Here is a 21777-nt window from a genome sequence, read left to right as displayed (position 1 = left end):
CATTTTGGCTTCTCCTTGGTGCAGGAGCTGGACATGAATGACTTTGAAGAACAATTCAAAACCAAAGCTCAGGGTCCAGGCAAAGAATTCAGTTCCATAAAGACCAAGACTTTACAGAAAGCTCCCACTAAGGTTTCACTGATTGAATGCAACCGGGCCAAGAACCTGGCCATCACCCTCCGTAAAGGGGGGCTCAGTATCGACAGCATTTGCAAAGCCATTCAGACGTAAGTATGTCCAGCTTTTCTTGCTAATTTCACCTGCCATTCAAAAGGGAAGATTGAATTGAACACATTATGCATGTGCTCATGATCCACATTAGATATATGCAAAACAGTTAATTTTGTGATGGGAAGCTACTTACTGGAATGACATATATAGTTCTGTCATCTAGAAAAACCCTTTAGGCCTCTCCTACCTAACCAGTTACTCCCGGCCTACTTTATTCTTGTTTAGATACGACTTACAAACCCTCAATCTGGATTTTCTGGAGTTACTGATGCGCTTCATCCCAACGGAATATGAGATGACACTAATCCGCAAATATGAAAAAGAGCAACGTCCACTGGATGAGCTTTCAGATGAGGACCAATTCATGATCAAATTCAGCAAAATTCCCCGCCTTACAGAACGCATGAACATCATGACATTCTTAGGCAGTTTTGCAGATACCGTACAACTCCTTCTGCCAGTAAGGAACAAAGCAGGCAACTGATTATAACCAAGAAGTGGTGTCAATCATAATATCTTGGGTTAATACCAATTGGAAGAGCCTGAAAATGGTTATAAAAGTTGATATAGTATCTTGACTAATGATTCTTCTAAAATAGTATTTTTCTTCTTTTTCCGTCTTCTTATTTATTACAGGTTGCAGGAAAAAAAGGCATGATTTGCTGAATGGCTTAATAAGAGCAGCAGAATGTAAATTGCAACTTTGCATAGGAAGTAGATCGGGGCTAAATGTAGCGAAGCATTTTCAAGTATCCAATATTGTTGGGGGAGAGAGAGCAACAAATCTGGCACTTAAGACATCAAATAGCAGCAGGCAGCAAATCCTTTTTATGTTTTTTTTTTTAACTTTTTATTCTACCAACTATTTTTTCTTCTTCTATCAACTTGTGCTGATTGTGGAAGTAATTCTAACCCTTGCCAAGCCTTTATGTGGAATTATCCACTATGGCATTATCAGGGTTTGTCATCGAATTCCCAAGCCACGTTAAATTACCTCAGGGGAAAGGTTGCAATTATCTGAAAAGATCCAGGTCTACACCTTGCATGATAAGCTAGCATTATTAAGTATCTTATGCAGCATTTAGCAGTGTTGGCAGCTAAAATGGTACTTTAAAAGTTATTGTTTTTTCCTGTTCTGATTGTTTTCAAAATATTCATTTCCAATTTCATGATTTTTTTTAAATGTCAAGAAATGTTTGTGGAGTAAAGTCACAAAACAGGAAAACATAAATTTTAGAGGTTTAAAAAGTTTAAAATATCCACATTTATATTTAGTTCCAATAAGTAGTATCTATTAAGGTAGGTAGGATAATTTCAGGTAGTTGTCAAACCAAGTAGGAAATCTGATTATGTCATTCTCACATTTCATTTGCAGCAACTAAATTTTGTGATTGTTGCTTCAATGTCAGTCAAGTCATCTACCAAACTGCGTCAGATTTTAGAGGTGAGGTTCCTTAAAGATAAGGTCTCCACAATCATTTAAGTTGAAGGACAATTTTTCTTTGGTCTTGAGTAGTAATAATTGTTGGCTCCCAGAATGTTGACAACCAAGTTGCAAACTGTTGTCTACATATTCTTAAACCTCAGAATACTTTCTACATTCAATTTAATTGTTTTATGTATTTGTTAGATGTGTAAACCACTATTTCCTCCAGGAAGTCAGTGGCATGCATTGTATTCTATGTATTCCCACACACAAACACACATAGACAACAATCCCATGAGACTGAAAATTGGACTGTCTCAAAGTTATTTAGTATGCCACACTGGCATGAATTTTTAATAACATTAAGCAACAGAGGTCTACCCAGTTCACTTCTTTGTGAATTTGTGGTGTGAGTATGGATTGGGGGGGAGGGCATGGAAGGAGTGAGGGAGGAAGAAAGGAAGGATGGAAGGAAGGAAAAAGAAGGAAGGAAGGAAGGAAAAGGTAGGAAGGAAGGAAAGAAAGAAGGTAGGAAGGAAAGAAGGAAGGAAGAGAAGGAAGGAAGGAAGGAAGGAAGGAAGGAAGGAAGGAAGGAAGGAAGGAAGGAAGGAAGGAAGGAAGGAAGGAAAGATTGATCCTTGGAGCTTGACAGCAGACAGAATCTGCTATGTGGGTCCCTTTGATTCATGAACTTATTGGGTTATGTGACACAACCAATTGATTGTCATAATAGAATCCTGCTCTATTATATATGTCTAGAAATATTATGCTGTAAAGACATCAGACATTGTAGACATTTATTTCCCAAGCCTAAAGGTGGAACTTGAGGTTTTCACCCACTGTTTCCCAGGAATAAAAGAAATAGTAAAATCACTATTATAATGATTATGGTTAATAACCATTCATATGCTTTTTCATGAATATGTATAAACTTTCAAAGCCATCATTAATATATCCACCTCCCCCCCCCCAGTAGCTGGCTATTCTTATAAGATAAAATGATATCCTCTTGTCCTCCTCCCTTTATCTTGGCCTATCAATGCTTTTAGATTCAGCTAAGAGATTCCAGTCAAATATGACTCATTTTAATTGCCTGTCTGCCTCTCCATAGATTGTCCTGGCATTTGGGAATTATTTGAACAGCAGCAAACGGGGAGCGGCTTATGGATTCCGGTTGCAGAGCCTTGATGCGGTAGGTGGGGAGAAGGCATAGAATCCTTAGGACCTGCTTCTAGAATAAAACAAATAGTAGGGTGTTAACTTGAAAGTTGGTTGTGGCCACAAATGAGGAACGAGCTAAGACTGAGAGTAACGTGCATGACACAGAGCTCCAATTATGCATCAGCCACAGAGGAAAAATGCACACACTCACACACCACCCAATATGGGTCCTTGAGCATTTCAAACAGACTTTCATAATAGCAGTAGGTTGTGCTTTCCAGTAATCTTTCCCAAGCTACTATAGTATGAGTCATTCAGCATTTCCTTACCTTGGATTCCCTGATGATGTTCAAGTTATCAGGAGTGATAGTACTGTACTCCAAGGACATGTCTTCACAATATCAGAGGTATGTTTATAAAATACATCACCCAAACCCACGGGAATTAAGAAGAGGTGGGAAGAAAATTGCTGCACCAGAAAGGGCAGGTGTTCTGTAATGCTTTGATATCTTAGTTTTTTCTTAACCTAATTGCTATTTTTCTCTGTAGCTTCTGGATATGAAATCAACAGACCGGAAACAGACACTACTTCATTATATAGTGCGGGTGATCCAAGAAAAATACCCTGAGTTCCTGAACTTTTCCAGTGAGCTGCATTTTCTGGACAAAGCAGGGGCAGGTATGAAGTAGCCGCCCGGAGTCCTATGGAATTGGGCGGCATATAAATTTATTAAAAGTTAAAGTTAAGTTAAAGTGGTAGATTATGGGCAAGAAGAGAACAGTGAGTGTCTTTCCTAGTGAAAAATAGAGTGTTGATTTTTCTCTTTGGATGGCTGTTAGGTAAGCTCCCTGTTGGGAGAAAGAGTACGTTCAGTGAAGTGTTGTGAGAGTTGTGTTGGAGAACACACAAACCAGCATACAGAGACACTGCAGTTTAAATAGGCTTTTACTTTCGTGGAAATAGAGGTATCAGAGTCCATCAAACAGTCCAAGTCATACACGGATAAGACAGTCAGTCATCAATGTCTTTCAGTTAAGAGATAATCCAAATAACATAGTCCAGTATCATATAATCAGTCTGGTACTCAAAGTTTGCTAACAGTTGCAAAACTTACAATAGCTCACAGCACTTTCTAACAGCCAGCTTCCAAAACACTCAGATCAGATCAGCCCAGCATCTAACAAACAGAGAGCTAACAGTTGTTCTGGTTTCCTCTTATGGCCGATTGACGAAAACAGCAACCAATCACATTTTACAGTATGATTTAAAGAAACAGGTACAACATTGTTACATGGTTTATATATTGCCAACCCAACCATTAGATTATATTCCTAACAATGGCAATTAGGTAGAAGAGCATCTGCCCTATAAAAATAATGAATCTAAAAGTGAAAGTAAGTGAGACGGAAGTAATCCAGACTGGCTGTTCTTGCTTCACCTCTCCATACTTTTTCTCTTTCCTTCCCATCTTTGTAGTGTCACTGGACAGTGTGCTTCAAGATGTGAGAAGCTTACAGCGGGGCATGGAGCTAACACGCAAAGAATTCATGCGCCAGGATGACAGTATCATACTCAAGGATTTCCTAAAGACAAACATAGAAATGATGGAAAAGCTTCAGGCAGACAGTAAAACTGCACAGGTAAGGACAAAATTGTTCTGATCTAGGCTTCCCAAGCAGCTGGAAGCCGAATCCTCATCCCAATAAACCCCTTTTATTTAATTTATAGTGAATTCCTCTCCAGCAAAGTCTTTCCCGCAGTCTTTCAAGATAGTTCACAATTACTGACATTTATCAGGTTTGGAGAGTGGCCAAGCTGATATATTTCAGATGCCGCAATACTTGGCAAGAATGCAGGAATGAACTAATTGTCTCCTGCAAACACTCCTCTCCTTTTGCTCTTCTTTATTCCCTATGGGAGGGGCCATTCACGTCTACCTCTGGCCTTACTCCCAAGTCGAACCTTGTTCCTTAGCTGTTCCCTTCATCTGGCAACTCTGTGCATGTGCACATTGGGTAACAGGCTTCAGCTGTTCATCTGCCCCACTGATGTCTGACTCCGAAAGCAGCTGATAACTGTCAGATGTGCCCTGGCCTCATCTCTGTCTCTGACACAGAGCACTCGTTAGAATCTTCCCCAGACTCCAGGACTGTCCCATGTACCTCCCCAACCTTTTCACTGTCCGAATCTGCTATCAGGTCCGCTTGCTGTTGGGGGAGGTCATAACAAAATAACCAGAAAGCTGCGGTGCCTCTTTATTTAAAAGAGGTATCACAGCAAGTGTCTATGGGCTTGGAAGAGAATTCATCCACAGGTTGGGAAAGCAGAACTGTTTTCTTTTTCCACAATCTATTTATGAACTCTCGTACCATAAATCATGTTTTAAATGGATGTTATACATTCTTATACAGCCATAGATTTAAAATCCAAGCGATGTTGCCCTTTCTCTGTGCCTGGAGGCTATGAGGGTCTGGATGGGAGACAATAGGCTTCAACAGACACCAGGCACAATGCTTTGGGTGCAAGAGGATCTGATAGTTTATCAACTGGGTAGCTAGGAGGGCCTTTGTGCAACTTTGAGTTGTGCAGCAGTTGTGTCCTTACGTGGATTATGAGGCCCTGCCCACAGTCCATAGTCATTCATGCCCTGTCTCCTGACTAGATTACTGCAATGCATTCTATATTGAGCTATCCTTGAAGAGTATTCAAAAGCTGCAGTTAGTGTAAAATGTAATGGTGTGCAGTCCTGGGAGCTTCTAAGGCTCCACTTATAAGTGTGCAAGTTGCATTGGCTGCCAGTTTGCTTCCAGACCCAATTCAGGATGTTGGTTGTTACCTTTAATGCCCTACATGGCATGGTCCAAGATATCTGAGGAGCTGTCTCTCCCTAATGGGACAAGCCTGCCTCTTTGTGCCAGCAAAAGAGGCCTGCTACATATCCTGTCTGCTAAGAAATTGAAGCAGGCAGTATCAAGGGGAAAAGCCTTTTCCACTGTTTTCCTATCCCTGTGAAACATTTTTTTCATTGGAGGTCAGAACTCCCCTTCCTTTTCATCTTCTGGAAGAGTATCAAGGCCTGGCTTTGCGGTTGCCCTGGAGCCTTGAGAAGGATGCTCATCACTGGAAGTTGCTGACAGGATAAGAAGATCTCATCCTTGTCCTGTGTGCTCTTGGCTCTTGTAGGCATGGTTTTAGTGCAGTTTTTAATAATATTTTAATATTGGTTTGTTTTAATCTTTTAGCTCTTTTCACTTGTTTCTATAATTTTAAGCCATCTAGAATCACCTTGTAGGGGGGATGGGAAGCATAGAAAGGTAATGATAGATAGATAGAGATAATAAAGAGTTTTTGATTGACAGAATGGCTCTTATAACCATAAGTGTGAATCAGTTATTGTTTTTACTTGCTCCTTAGGAGGCATACGAGTCAACAGTGGAATACTTTGGGGAGAATCCCAAGACTACTCCTCCAACTATGTTCTTCCCTACATTTGTACGCTTTATTAGAGCATACCAGGTAAAATAAAACCTGTTTCCAATACATTGTAGCCTAATGTTTTAGCCTAATGACCCAAGGAGACTATTTGGGTTCATCTCTTGTCTGAATCGTGGATTCTCAAGATGGCTGCTCTCTTCTGTTTTCATGTGTCACTTTTGCAATATGAAGATTATCAAAGTAGTTTCCTCTACTGAAGTTTTGTAAAGCTTGGTCAGAAGATAGATATAAGGAACCTTGAATTATTGAAATATACGAAATCAGTTTTTCTTTAACCTAAAACCCCATTGGTCACCTGGGCTGAGAGTGATGAAATACACAATTCCATTATACCTGGAGGGTATCACAATGGAGAGGGCTGCACTAAATCTATGTAAAGCTGAGACAAAAATTGTGGTGTAGAAATTAATTAAATAATTATGAAAATTGTTCAGTCTCAGTTGATCTATTCGGGGGTGAGGGGAGGTTGACTGAGTCCATCAGTTCTCTTCCAAATTGTTTAGTTGACTGCAACTATTAAGCTATTTTCATCATGGAAATTCTCCCATTTTCATGTCTCATTTTGAAATACCATTCTGTAGATAGCATTTGCTGCTAATTTCTATTGTTTTCATGACAATTATTATTGCAGGGATAAAAAACAACCTTGTGGAAAAGGACTACTGATGATATTGACAAAAAAAATGCATGAATGTAATTGTAGTTCATAAGCAAGGGTGTTAAAATAGTTTCTTCCAATAATCTCAGCTCATTCTTATATCTTAATTCCTTCTAATATGAAAAAAGAAACTTATTAAAAACTGTTTTTTCTTTCACCTGACGTAAAGTACGGGTGTATTCTTTTTAAATTGTAGCTTAGGCTTGTTGGGATTGATTAATGCCACCCTTACCATTTTGATTTTTCGTTTTTGTGGCTTTCATGTAATATATATATATATTTGGCCATCAATATTATTGTAATTCTATTGTAATTCTTCTCACTGTTCACTGTGTGAAAATGCATATATATATATATATATATATATATATATATATATATATATATATATATATATATATATATATATATATATATATATATATATATATATATATATATATATATATATATATATATATATATATATATTACATGAAAGCCACAAAAACGAAAAATCAAAATGGTAAGGGTGGCATTAATCAATATATATATATATTGCATTTTCACACAGTGAACAGTGAGAAGAATTACAATAATATTGATGGCCAAATGTGAGGGAACACTATACCAGTTGGAAGAAATAGAAAAGAATAATGTATCACTTTATTTGTGCTTCTAAGAAGGTGCAGTTTCTTGAAAAACGGGGATAAGACAATGTATGCTGTGAGCTTAAAAGCTCATTCCTATAGTACAGGGGTTATTTAAAAGAAAGAAAAGCAGAGCTTGCAAAGGAGAAATGGGCCATAATCTTTGTTGAGGAGAAAACATCTTATTGTATAATAAATCAGTGTTTCTCAACCATGGCAATTTTAAGGTGTGCGAACTTCACTGCTCAGAATGCCTCATCAGCAAAGTTACTAAGGTTGAAAAACAGTGATCTAGTTGAGATATACATGTTTGCTTAATGGGATTATTGCTTTTCTCTCATTCCACTAATATAAAGAAAGCAGAGGAAGATATAAAAGTGTGGAAGAAGCAAGAAGCAGCTGCCAAAGAGGAGGAGCAAGTTTCCCCCGGCAAAGGGGAACAGGCAGTACCCAAGGTATGTGTTAAGATTTTCTTATCCTTTCCTCCTGTTCCAAAATCTACAGCATCTCCTACTCCATAAGTGGACTTACTTCCCATACAGCACTGTTGGGTGAGCTGGCTTTACAGACACCTTCGGTTTCATCATGATACATGGGTAACCATAGCAACGGTTTCTCTTCCTTAGCAATCTCCCACCCATAAGGCCAAGCGACAACAGATGGACCTCATAACTGAGCTGAAGAAAAAGCAGATGGTGAAAGAGCCTCTCATTTATGAAGAAAAAGATGGTGCCATTGAAGACATTATTTCAGGTGAGAAGGGAAATTGGCAGCTTGAACAAAAAATTCTGAAGTCTCTGCAGATCCATCCTAGAAGCCCAAAGATTAAAGTGAGAACTGCTCAGAATCCTATTGACAGGGGAAAGTGATCTTAGTGACCTACAAATAATTTGCCCTGAATTACTGTTTTTCTTTAGATACCTGCTCCTAGGTGGGAAAGCAAATGTCTAGCAATATTTTTCATTGCATGGATACTGTTGATGATCTTCCTTCATATCTCTGTGTAGCAAGAAGCTGGCATGTGGTTTTTAGTTCTTTGGGTCCCTGCCACATTCGTTGAGAAGGTATCATTGTGTAGCACATTTCTAAGGTCCATTGAAGCTGCACATTTAATTTTCCTTATTGCAGATGTGAACTGTTATTTTTTCTTACAGTTTTATTCTGCTTATTTTCCCCCCCCCGGGGGTAATATGCTCAAAGCACTATCAAAACATTAAACTTTTTAAACCCATCAATAGAAATAGAAAGTACAATTCAGGAAATTATATATAAATGTACAAATAATAATCACCATGAGTAAGATGAGTTTAGATTTAGATATACAAGTGGATTGATGAAGGCAAATTTCCCCTCCCAGCACTGAAAAATACTATAGTGTGCAGGGGATTAAAACTTTGTAGAAGAAAACAAGTTGTAGTATAGTGAAAATGGGGAACTTCTGAAAGCCAAAGGAGATTAAAACGTATGAGCAGAGCTCTGATCATGGAAGATACCTTTGCTTCTGGTTCTCCCCACCCCCTCCTTCCCCTCAGTTCCCTGTGTCTTCCATGATACTCCATGTAGCCTTTTCAGAAACTTTCTGGGGGGGGGGGGAATAATAAGTATCTCTATTTCTGTAACCCTAAATTTGGATCCAAACCAGTCTGTTTAAATCTTCCCTGGCAAATTTTGTACAGATTGGTAGAATTTAGCAGTACATGGGCACATGATCTTGAAGCTCTGTGGGACTTTAAAAGGATACTAGCTTTCTGAAACTAGCTGTTCGTTTACTTCTGACTTTTTGACTTGCTTCCCTTTTGCCCTTCTTAAGCCTTATCACTTGTTTTGGAAGTCATGTTCATTTGCTTTTACTAATCCCTGCAAGATACCACACTGAATTTAGACATACCCATATCTTTCTCTGCCCTGGATTCTCAAAGAATACATCCATCTCACAAGCAGGGGATTTGGGGATGAATATTGTATCATGGCCTCAGCATCTAACCCACTGTGCTAATTTCAGAAACTGAGGAGCTCAGTCTTAGTTAATTAGTTAGTTAGTTAATTATTTGGTTTCTATTCCACCTCGTTCAGGAACTCAGGATGGTATCCATAATCCTCCTGCCTCCTATTTTTTTACACAGCAATGATCTGTTAGTATTGGATGGGGAGCACCTGATAACAGGAGATTGTTGCTAAACTGAGAAACGTGGAAGGAGGGGAAAAATGGGTAATCACTTAGATATTATTGCCAAGTAAACTGCACTGACTAAGCTAATAGCTCACTCAAGGGCATCTTGACCTTGAATCTGACCTGGGGAGTTAAATCTGACCTGGGAGTTGCAGTGTGGGGAGCGGGAACTCGACTGCTCTGGAGAGTCTCTAAGGGAGAGCAGGTAGCCTATTCCCTAGATAACTTTTTTAGTAAGTACAGTAATGCAGCTGCACTATCAAGGTATATTTCTTTGGACAATCCATTCTTTCACTTGCCTACTGCTTTTCCTTTCTCTTTTCCTTTCTTTGATTCCTTTCTTTCTTCCCTGAACTGTCCCTTTTTAGCTTTGAAAACTATTCCTTTTACTGCTCGGACGGGGAAACGCTCATCTCGCCTCTTCTGCGATGCCAGCTTCAATGAAGAAAGCCCACTGTAGCTTGTGGCTTTAGGTAACATTGGTCAGCAGCACAATTTATTTGGGGGAAGGAACATGGCAGTTAGCAATCAGCATGGCATATTAACTCTTTCCAACAGCGATTCTTTGAATGTATTTGGAGTGCTTATCCTCATTGAGTCTGGCAGAATGGACCACAAGACCCTCTTTTTATCCTCAAATTCCCCTCCAACAGGAAAATTACACACTCTCTATGAGCATCGTGACTGGAGATTTAATCTTGTCTCCCCATTATATCCATCTTGCTTATAAGTAGATAAATATTTATATATTTCCCAATTAAAGAGCAAAGGATAAATACTTTTATGATGCATGCTTATTTTTAATATTTACTGGAATTTTAGTGTCTGATGCAAAGATTTAGTTTTCTTGGCAACTGCCAAGTTTTAGATACTCTTAACAAAAGTCTTTTTCAAGGCTGGAATCCCATTTTTTTCCCCAAAACATAATGAATACTAAGAAGCAGGTAAAAATTTCTTCCCTATGTATTAAAATGTTCTGCATTATAAAAATATTGCTGGGTAGAGAATATGTACCTTCAAAAGTCATAATTGAGTTTTGTTTTATTTTGTGGCAGGTCTACGTATCCAGCCATACCGGCGGGGGGACACTGGTCGGCACAGTGGCAAAAAACGAACCACTGGGCAGATTCTCCAGGCAACCTCCGAGATCTCACTGTGACAGATTTGAATGAGAACAAGCTAAATAAGCCTTGGTTTGCTGGGTGAAACAAGGACTCAGACCAAGAGGCCTGGACCAAAGACTTTTCCCTCCAAGGAATAAAGGGACTCAGGCCAGGATGACTGTCCTCTCCTCTCCCCACATACACACTTAATTATAACCTTTGCACATGTAAATCTTGCTGGCTATGTTGCCCGCTGGATCAACAATATTTCTTCATCTAATAAGCAACTAATATCTTGGCCACATTTGACTGACCTACCATGGCAGCAGTGGGCAGGATGGGGAGGCTCAAGTCTCTAATAATAGGGACAGCCAATGGTGCTACAAACCTCCACCACCAAATCAATAAGAAACATCTTCCACCTCCAAAAATCTTTGTGGCGACTGCTGCCTCTAAAGAAGAAGAAAGCAATTTGATCCAGATCCTTTCTCCCTGCTTTCTTTTCTATCCAACCTATTCTGGTTTCCTTATCTAGGGCATTCGTTCTATTTTAGTTTTTCAATTCCGCTTCTATCCTAGAGACAAGGTGGGAGAGGATTGTCTGTTTTCTTTCAAGTGTCACAAAAATTATGTTAGTCTAAGTACTGATGTACTTGTAGGATGATTACTTCCTGGGAAGGTGTAACCTCAGGATCATTTAAGCCATTATAACATAGCAAAACAGGGCTAATTAATTAGTAAATCCAAGCTGTTTGTAAGTGGAGCAAACACCCTGTATACAATAGCATCCTGCCCCAGCATTTTTTTATTTTTTATTTGCAAAGGTGCTGCATTAATTTCATCACTTTAGAATCGAAATCATATTCAGCATTTCAGCTTTCTGATGTAGAATGATTTGGCTTCAGTGGCCTGTAGCCTTTTCTTTTGCAAAATTTCATGATTGATTCTGGGCACATAATCCTGTTGCTTGCTTAGAATTATGAATAATTTTTTGCCCTCTTTATACATTTCCATACAGTCCAGATCTGCCCCTTATTGTGATCTATATTCAACTACATGTCAACTGTAACTGCATGATCATAGTTGCATCCAATGTAATTAGAAACCCATTGAAAACAATGTTGCTCTTCTCCCTCTCTAGCAAAGTTCCCCATGATTATATATTCTTCTTGAATATTTAAAGAATTCAGCATCCTTTTCTATCACAACAATCAGTCTAGGGAGTTAATCTGATCAGTTGAACAGCATCTCAGGATTTAGCAAAAGTTTGGCACTTTCAAAAACTACTCATTTGAGTATTGGTGACAATCACACTGGCTATGGGAATTGCTGTTCTTTTCCTTGCCACATGGTGTCATTCTTCTGTGGGCTGAACAATTTTTTCTTCCGGGTTGCTGGCAGTATGTATTATGTATGAAATATAATACATTATCTCCCCACCTCCATTCTTCAGATGTATACTCTTAAGAGCTTTCTAAGAAACAGAAAAATATAGACTGGAGGTGACAGTAATTAGATAACTCAGGAAATCTTTAATAAAGATTTCATCATTGCAATGCATAGTTATAATTCTATACTGAGATTTACACACTGTCAGTTCACCTGAAGGATACCACATCCTAATCCAAATGCATGTTTCCCTACTTGCTGAAAACCTGGGGAATAGGGTTAACTTGTGAAAAATGCTCCCACCCCCCTTTTTTCTCCTTTTCTTTCTTTTTTGTAGTTCCACTGCACATGAAACAATACATCTTACTCCCTCTCCCAAATCAAGCCAGATTTTTATGGTTCCTAGCTTTTCTTTCATTTGCCGAGGGAGAACAATTATTATATCTCCTAAAATATGTAGAGGGGAAGAGCAATGTGTTCATGCCCCTCTTTTTGGGTGGGTGGGTATGCAGGAGGCGTGGGTTACAGTACCATCATTTTGTATAATCTGGCTCCATCTGGAGCACTTTATGCCTGCAGGGACACACTTATGCAGAGTTGCACTTTTGCTTTCCCTCTCAAACTCCAGCATGCAAGCTTCACAGCAATAACTACCTATTTCAGGAGAGATTAGATATGCATGGACAAATTTGTTCAGTCTCAACTTGGATGAAACAAAATCCTCAACTGCCTTTAGCAATACTATGGCCAGGTCCCTACTGTCCGTCCCAAACTTGCTGTAGACTAGATATGCTTAGAAGCCCAGTTTTAGGCTACCATTGCTTTTCCCATAATTTAAGAAAAACTAAAATTATCGCAGAAAATGCTCAGAATAGCACAATTCTTTATGCCATGTCTGGGAGCAAGGGGAATGGTGTGGGGAGGGAGGGTTAATAAAACAACTGAATGTGGAACTTAATTTTCTTAAAATGCCTTGAATTCTGTAGATGAGCTACAACGCTCTACATGACTTGTTACTTTGTATACATTATTTTTATATATGGTGTGTGAATTGCATTTAATCCAAAGCAAGTTAACAAATGAGAGAATATAATACATGTATTGTAACTATGAAAATTATGTTCTTACTGTTTGGGAAGTACACTGGGCTAGATTCTTAAGACAGGAAATATTCAAAAAAGTTTGCAAAAAATCTGTCAAAGAGGAGCCAATACAATTTGCAATATCAAAATGTCTAGAGATTCATCCTATGATCATAAATACATGGCAGCTCAGAATTCTGTTCAAGATGTAGTGTTCAAGCGAAAGTGTTTAGAGACTACACAACGTGGTAAAACTTACTTGCCCTACAAAATCATCTTTGTCTGGTTTTTAAATAATGACTCTTCATAGTCTTCTCAAGCTTCATGCCCTCCAGATGATATGGTTGAGAAAAACTATCCCAGTGAATAGTAATAACAAGTACCTATTTTACCACTAACAGCAAAACCTGCCGCCTTATTCATTGTCACCTAGACTTCACAGGCTATTTTTCCTCCTCCCTTCCAAAAAGAATAAAACCATCAGTTTAGGTGACATATAAAAGATGTTGCAACTTAATTCAAATGCAGGTGGCTATATCCATGCGCTTTTTCTCAGCAGATGTAGTTTGCCTTTCAGAATGTGTTTTCAACGTCCCAGTTCAGCCAAGGAACTAGAAATATTTTTGTACCGCAAGCATATCTGTTGTTAACCCATGATAGATTCAGAACGATTTCCCTCTGAGTACTACACGTTGCATAGATAAATTGATCATTTTCAGAAATCAAATGTTTGAGAGACTAACCTTTACAGTGATACTACAGTTTTGTTTATATAACTAGTAGACTCTAATCCCTGACTCTACTATTGTGATTAAAATCTGTACAGTACTCTAAATTTTCAGATCAGGCTTCTACCACACTAAGCCTTTAATTGTACATGAATATCCCACCATTTTATTTGATTTGTAAACCCATATTTGTTCGAGACTTAAGGTGACTTTCAGGGGGCTCCATTTTATCCCAACAGCCACCCTGGGCTGTGATGACAACAAATGGCTGACCTAAAGATGCCTCTTAAGTATCCTTAGTAAGTATTCAAGTGACCATGGATGAACTTGGAACTTTATTGAAGACCAGTCATGCCCACAATAGTTTAAAGCCCTTCCTGTTGTATGATTTGAATCAAAGATTGAAACCTGCAATGTTATCTAGAACCGAAAGGGTGACTATTTTGGTTTTACAAAATTCAGCCTTGCACTTTATGACAAGGCCAAGTTGCTAAGCTTCAATGATCATTGTTTTGGATCCAGACAACAAAATAGACCTCGAATTGGATAAAATGCAACATGGAGGGGAATTAAAAAATATGACGACTTTGAGTTGAGATTTTAAGTTGCACATGGGTAAAGATAGTCTTTCTAGTGTTGTTTTGGCAAAAGAAAGGGTACTTGTCAAACTCGTTCACACAAAGCCAAATCTTGCAGCAGCCCTCCTGATAATGGCTCTTCCCCAGCTTTCCCCATAATTGGCAAGAATTTTATTCTCAAATGTTTATTCCCAAATTACAAATCATTTGTAAGCGGTATGAATTACAATTTAAGATGTGGGAAATGAAATATTTCTTCAAAAGGCAAACACTTATCAATGTTGGGCATTAATTTCTTTATGAAGCAATCCCTACTATAAAGGACAGCAGACAGCCCAGAACATTAGCATGAGTTAGTTTATGATCTAAGACAGTATGGGAGACAGTATGCTGGCTTTGGTATGTGATGAGACCGCCACATCTGCACTAAAATCACAGAGGTTGTATATACCTGTTGCAAATTCATAAACTGCACTTAGTCATTAGTAAGTAACCACAACATTTTTAGATATTCACCCATCCTTAGTCAAAGTTCTACAGAAAAGAGAAACAGTAGAAAAACATCTAGCTAAATAAAGACACTACCAAAATATGAGCTAAAGGCACAGTGATTTAATTTCTTTGATTGAAAAAAGGTACATTTAGCTTTCATTAGGGTTACAACTTCATTGACAGTTAAAAATAACATCAGACATTCTTAATTTTCACAGAATCACAGACAATATATATTGTGCTTGTATAAAATGATCCATAATTAATAAAATTTACTTTTCTGGATTGAAACATCACACTGAACCATAAATTAAACACAGCACAGGTCTTCAGAACACACTAGACTATCACTGGCAAGTTTTTGGTTCAGTGCGCCATATGAATGTAATCAGTGATTTTCATTTAAAATATATTTCTATGTTCTTACTTTCCCCTTCCATTAAAAATATTTTTTAAATTGAAAACAACAAAATGAACACTTTTAATTGAAATATTAAGAACACAGTTTGGAAGGATCTTTAGGCCACTCTGGTTACTACCCTGGTTTTGGCAAAAGCAACTCCAATTTAAAGAGCTGTTTCAAATAATTCTTTCATTCTATTCATTTTAAAAAGTTTTTTGGCATTTCTGAAGCTGAACTAGAGGAAAAAGTATTTAAGATAACAGGCTGTAAGACTGAGGCTTTCTAGCGTTCCATCTCTCGGCTTTTTCAAAACCAAGATAATTTTAACATTGAAAAAATAGACAAACTTCTAAGCTTATTTTTGCAAGCAAATTAGTTATTTAACAGTTTAAACACTGGAAGCAAGGAAGTTAATAAATTCTCCACACAGAAAGCTCACACAGAAAGTTAATATTTTAGCATAAATTCTCTAGAGTTAAAAAAAAAATGGTTTGGTTCATATAGTGCTCCTAAACACTATGGCCAAATGATTTTCACCATTTGTTCAATATGCCATTGTGGCTTGACTTGATGCTACAGAGTTGATTTATATATCACAGTAAAAAAAAACATACACATGCAGAGACATAATATGATCTATGAGCACACTATCATTAAGTCATCACAATGCAAATCTGACAAAAAACTTCTTTATACCAAAAAACAAAACAAATAGAGAAAATATACATGAAGTAAATTAATGAAGAAGAAAAAATATTGTGCTTTTCTGTATATTAGATCCCCATTTCTTGATTTAGGGTCTGCTACTTCATTCGCAGGAATCAATATGCTGTAAGTAGATTGAAGTTTTAAGAACTGACAGTTGGATTACAGCCACAAATACTTTAGATATCACGATAAACTTTCAGATTTTTCTGTGAGAGTAGTTTACTCCCCTATTGCATTTAGATACATCATACTGCTACATTTTTTTTCTTTTGATTGGATAAATCAGCCATTCTTGCAAATTAAGAAAAGTGCTTGAAAAAGTCAAGATTTCCACAAATAATGTTTTTAGGAACACTTAGGAGAATTTCATTGGTAACTAGGAGCCGTTTCCTTTCCACAAACAGAATGGATAAGCTCAAGTTGTACTATCTATAGAGGGCTTTTTATTTTTTTTAAAAAATATCTACAGTTAGGAATAGATTGACAGCTGTGACTGGCTCTGCAGCCAATTTCTCCTCTATAATTTTTAAAAATCATTCCTTGAATTCCAACTTGAAACTAGGTATGACAGCGAAAAATAGAGTTTACTCATCTATCTAGATATATTAGAACAACTAAACTCTTTCCTAATGCTGGTGAGTGAGGGACAGATCTGCCGTGGTTTCCCTTTCAGGATCCTTTTGGAGCCGTGCCTGGAGGCTTTGGGGGTGAGCCTGTGGAAAATCTCTCTCTGATGGGAAAAGACCACTCACTTCTGGAGAAAAATGGAGCAGCCAGAGATGCTGGAGAAAATCAGTTCAAGGTCTGCAGTAAAACTGGAGGCTCTTCTGTTTTCAGACAACTACACTGCTCAGCATGCCCTCCAGCTAGCTCAGCTGTCAAAGGAGCTTAGAGAACTCAACCAAGCCCTTGCTCTGAAGGAGGCCCTGGTTCAGAACCTGGCTCTGTCACAAAAATGCTCCAACATCATTGCCAAGACAAACATAGCAATAGCAATAGCAGTAGACTTATATACCGCTTCATAGGCCTTTCAGGCCTCTCTAAGCGGTTTACAGAGAGTCAGCATATTGCCCCCAACAATCTGGGTCCTCATTTTACCCACCTCGGAAGGATGGAAGGCTGAGTCAACCCATGTTGACAAACATATTGTCAAGAAACCTACCCTGGTGACCCTAAGAGAATGCTTTATTTGAGCCTCCTGCAGCCAAACCGAAAAGAAAGTCAGATTTGTTAACTGATGATTACACGGCATTTCTCCAAATCAGCTGGTTCAGATTGGATAAAAGCACCCAGGTCCCTGAAGGAAAAATGGAGCAGGATGCCTTGGAAGTTCCCAAGAGCAGCACCTCAATTCTTTCCTGCTGCTTGCACCCACAATGCTGCTGCCCGCAATGAACTAATGTCAAATATGTTTCTTATGCTAATTCTTATTCTTTATAATAAAGTGTTGCATTTTTTAAAAAAAACCTCTTTCTTTTACATGAACTGTACCAGCTACTAAGAGAGTACAATACAGAATGATTTTACAGATTGCAGTCCCAAACAACAGTACTTATACATTTTAGTTTTCAATAACAAAATAAGAGGCTGCTTGCTCTTTCCAACAAATACAATCCTGAGGAGATATTTTAACCAGTGTCTCCCAATACTTGTGGCAATTTTGTAAATCATGAAACTCCACAAGTTCATTAGGTTACTGAATTGCAAGAGCAATGATTCCAATTCTGAATAGCATTTAATTTTGTGCATAATTAAATAGGGACCACAATATGAACTTCAGACAATTGAAATTACATACAATCATAAACACATAGTAGCCTATTTCAGCATTCTGTTGTACCACCTGGAAAGATATTGCCTCTTAGAGCACAACTATGATCAAATTAGCAGGATATTCAAGCAAGATTTCAAATGCAGCAGTACAACTTCTAATAGATCAGACTACAAAAGCCTCTTGCCAATTAAGAAAAAATTGATTATTAAGGCACAACTTCAAGCTTCTAGAAAATAATCTACTTGCTTAGAATTGCAGTAGATTTAGAAGCAGCAACAGACAAATTTTATTATCCAATAGTGAAGTCAAGTTAGAAATGAAGACATTTAACTCTGATGTGAAATGAAACTTTTAAAAGGAAAAATATTATAGAGTTTAGAGTTGCTCTATGGCCATTTTTTTGTAATTTACACATTCACTCCAGCTGCCTAAGAATTACATTTGAAAAGATGGATTGAAAGATGTTGCCCTCCAGAATGGCTGGAGGTTACCTTGGTACAGAAGTAGGCATATTTGGGAGAGGAAGTAGAAAACCTTGAAAATTTAGCTGGAATTTAGGCAACTAAATTCAGGCTGGTCTATTGCCCTCAAATTACTTTTTTTTTGAGAGAAAGGAATAACAATCAGACACATTTTAAAATCCTCCCCCTCCCCTCCAATTTTGTCAATTGGATTGATCTTTTTTATATCATTTCAAAGTTTAACCAAAAACAATTATGAGTGAACACATTCCAGATGTAGCTCCAAACATGCCAGATGAGGTTTTGTGAATGAGATATCTTTACACCTATCAAGAGAAAAGGATATACCAGGGGTGTCAAGGATATACCAGGGATCTCAAACTCGATTTCATTGAGGGCCACATCAGGGTTGTGTTTGACATCAGGGGGCTGGGGAGGGCATGATCAGCTCAACATCACTCGTATTGGGGGCGCCTGTGGAGGCCCGAACATTCTGTCTGCAAAAATTGGCTCCTGAGTTCCGTTTTCGTCTGCAACAGCCTTTTGCAACCCTCTGCCAGCGAAAACAGAGCTTGGGAGGGCCACACACAGCCCTCCTAAGCTCAGTTTTTGTCTGCAGAGCCACTGTGGGCTGTTCCTTTGCTGTGGGCAAGATCTAAGCACCCCGTGGGCCAGATCCGGTACGTGGGCCTTGAGTTTGACACCCCTGCTATATACCATATATTTTATTCCTTTTACACCCTAGTCCAATGATATTCATTTACACGACCAGAGTTCTTCACACAAACCTATCAAAATTAATAAAATCAATATGGTCAACTAAAAATAAGACTATAAGGATTTGCCTAAACTATCTCAAGTTTAGATTTTTGCTTCAAATTATCTTTGACATAGGTGGAATCTACTGAGCATTGAAGTCTTGGTGCATTCAAAAGGGCTTACTTCTATATCATAAACAATAATAGATTGATGTGGTTCTCTCTGATTTAGAATTACAAAAAATAAAAATTAATGCTCTCCTGAAAAGTATGATCTATTTAATATTAAAAAGCTATTTGTATTATATTGTAGTTAAAAGTTTCCCTGATAAGAATTTAATTTTAATTCTGTAAAACAGGTGTGTGCAAACTTTTTGCTTTCCTGGGCCACACAGAATGGAAAAGAATTGTCTTGGACCGCAAGTAAAATATATAGTATAGTTAATGTATCTAAATAATAAACTTCCTTTTATATATTGAACATGCCTGCTGTAAATTGTGCAGGAAGAAAATGAAATAACATATAGTAAAAAGAGTTTCTGTATAAATGATGAAGTTACAGCTTCTGCAGAGATATTGGTTATGCACTCATTACACACTGCCTGTTATATTGGAGGTCATATATTCCTCCAAAGAATTCAAAAGCAACATTCAATGCTCAAACTGAAAAAAGGCAGGTTAAAAGATGACACCCCCCCGCAAGCACTATTGGGATAGTAGTGAGATTAAGGAAGATTTATCTGCCTAAACCACAGCAACCTATGTTTCCAAGCTTCTGAGGTTGATTTTGTTAAATGCAGTCCAATCATTCAATTCTGCATAGACGTTCATCCCACAACACCATCTGTAGGCACTGGATGTGGCAAAGAAGCAGACAAGGAACCTATAATCTACTTTGGCAGCCAGCTGTCACCAATGAATTCCTACATTGACTTTTCTGCAGAGTCAGATTTGCTTCAATATAAGAAGTGAGGAGGAAAAAGACCTTACAGCCGCTTCTCTAACTGACCATGTTTGACCCTCCACTTCCAGCCAGAACTACAATCAGGAGCCAAAGTGCACTGAAGTTCAATGCCTGAATCAGGGACAGTCATATCACAATGAACAGGATCGCCTTCTTTTGAGAAGAAGCTGAATGCAGGGGCTGGTATCTAAGAAAACAAAAATAAAAAATAAAAAGCAGGTAAACAAAATCCACTCTACTATAGGTACATATTACTAGCAATCCTAATTAATGCCTGTATAAATCTGCCAAATCCTTCTGTGAACCCATCAGATTTGTGTTTAGTGACCCATGGCACACCTCTGGACAATTACAAATCTTGGCCTGGGATGAATGTAAGGATGGAATAAATCATGTACTATGTTTAAATAATAGTAGTAAACAGTGAAAATATGAATAAAGTAGCATTTTAAATCTTTCAGAGGTATCCAGTCCCTCCCCAAACTAGGCTAATTTCCCCAATTGGGGGAGCACTATGGCATCCCAAATCCTCAGATTGGACTGGAAACTGTAGCCACACCCACTTCAACAATATCTAAGAGATAAAAATTATCACTGTGCATCCTCTGCTATAAAAGAGTTGCTTTGCAAAATTTATATTTCCTTCACCGAAAACTCTATTTTAATACATAGCCAAAAAAGACCAGCTCTTCTGTGCAATATCTACCTGGCTGCTGATTCCAGTGGCAACATCTCCCACCTTAGTTCCATGGAATTCTCTGATGTGGAGGCTTTCCCCACTAAGCAAGCAGATCTCAATTTTCACCCCTGGTAGAAAATAAAAAAGAAGAGAGAAAAGAACTTTTTGTTCCAATTTTATTCCAAAGAGCCTTATTCTGTAGAGCAGTGGTAGTCAACCTGCTCCCTACTGCCCACTAGTGGGCGTTCCAGCTTTCATGGTGGGCGGTAGGGGCTTGCTGTAACTCTGCTTTATAAATTTTGTAAAGTTAAGTTACTTCCCTACTTTAATAATCACCACTACTGTGGAACCGGTGGGTGGTTAGAAAATTTTACTACTAACAGAGATACAAAAGTGGGCGGTAGGTATAAAAAGGTTGACTACCCCTGCTGCAGAGATTAATAGCTCTCAATTTTTCTTCCACCCATCCTTGGACTAAAATGCCTATCAAATATAAGACGTTCTCAACCCGGAGAATACTAGTGTAAAAATAGATTAGGCCAGTATTCCCAACACTGGTGGCTTTAAGATATATGGATTTCAAATCACAGCATGATGGCTGGGAAACTTGAACTCCAAACATGTTTAAAGTTGGTAAGATTGAGAAATATGGATTTAGATTATGATTCTCCAACATTTTGGCTTCTTTGAGCTGTACTTAGTGAAGAGGAATTTTTAGGTCACACATTAAATATATAATATAGTTATTATATATAAATAACAAACTTCTTTAATCCTCCCAAATACAGCCTGCTTAATAATTGTGCACAGAGTGTAATGTAGCATACACTTAACCAGATTAATCTTTGAAAGCTCATGTCACACTTAAGTTGCTTTTCAAACAGCCA

The 21777-nt window shown here is 38.0% G+C and overlaps 2 protein-coding genes across 9 annotated transcripts in view; one reads left to right on the top strand and one right to left on the bottom strand.

The window, feature by feature from the left end:
* The window catches only part of FMNL1 (formin like 1), a 94511-nt gene extending 81921 nt beyond the window's left edge, over positions 1-12590 (top strand). For 4 of the 7 annotated variants that reach the window (XM_014058301.2, XM_087713383.1, XM_014058299.2 and 1 more), the window contains 10 exons: positions 25-227; positions 457-691; positions 1607-1675; positions 2769-2849; positions 3368-3497; positions 4296-4459; positions 6234-6335; positions 7958-8056; positions 8228-8354; positions 10827-12590. In XM_014058301.2, the coding sequence (XP_013913776.2) occupies positions 25-227; positions 457-691; positions 1607-1675; positions 2769-2849; positions 3368-3497; positions 4296-4459; positions 6234-6335; positions 7958-8056; positions 8228-8354; positions 10827-10930 (1314 nt within the window). In that variant the 3' untranslated portion in view covers positions 10931-12590. Of the gene's footprint in view, positions 1-24; positions 228-456; positions 692-1606; positions 1676-2768; positions 2850-3367; positions 3498-4295; positions 4460-6233; positions 6336-7957; positions 8057-8227; positions 8355-10139; positions 10245-10826 lie in introns of all 7 variants that reach the window. The other 3 variants (XM_014058303.2, XM_014058297.2, XM_014058298.2) reach the window with 2 other exon arrangements.
* A 6036-nt stretch (positions 12591-18626) lies between these two features.
* MAP3K14 (mitogen-activated protein kinase kinase kinase 14) overlaps positions 18627-21777 on the bottom strand; it is a 47740-nt gene continuing 44589 nt past the window's right edge. The window contains exons 15-16 of one of the 2 annotated variants that reach the window (XM_087713384.1): positions 20918-21018; positions 18627-20398 (exon numbers count right to left, since the gene is read on the bottom strand). In XM_087713384.1, the coding sequence (XP_087569510.1) occupies positions 20234-20398; positions 20918-21018 (266 nt within the window). In that variant the 3' untranslated portion in view covers positions 18627-20233. The remainder of the gene's footprint in view (positions 20399-20917; positions 21019-21777) is intronic. The other variant, XM_087713385.1, reaches the window with a different exon arrangement.

This window comes from Thamnophis sirtalis, unplaced genomic scaffold, assembly GCF_051295495.1.
Source record: "Thamnophis sirtalis isolate CommonGarterSnake01/CBP01778 unplaced genomic scaffold, rThaSir2_p1.2 scaffold_4, whole genome shotgun sequence".
Classification (NCBI taxonomy): domain Eukaryota; kingdom Metazoa; phylum Chordata; class Lepidosauria; order Squamata; family Natricidae; genus Thamnophis; species Thamnophis sirtalis.
Note: the sequence above shows the minus strand (reverse complement) of the source record. Positions and strands in the feature narration are given on the sequence as shown.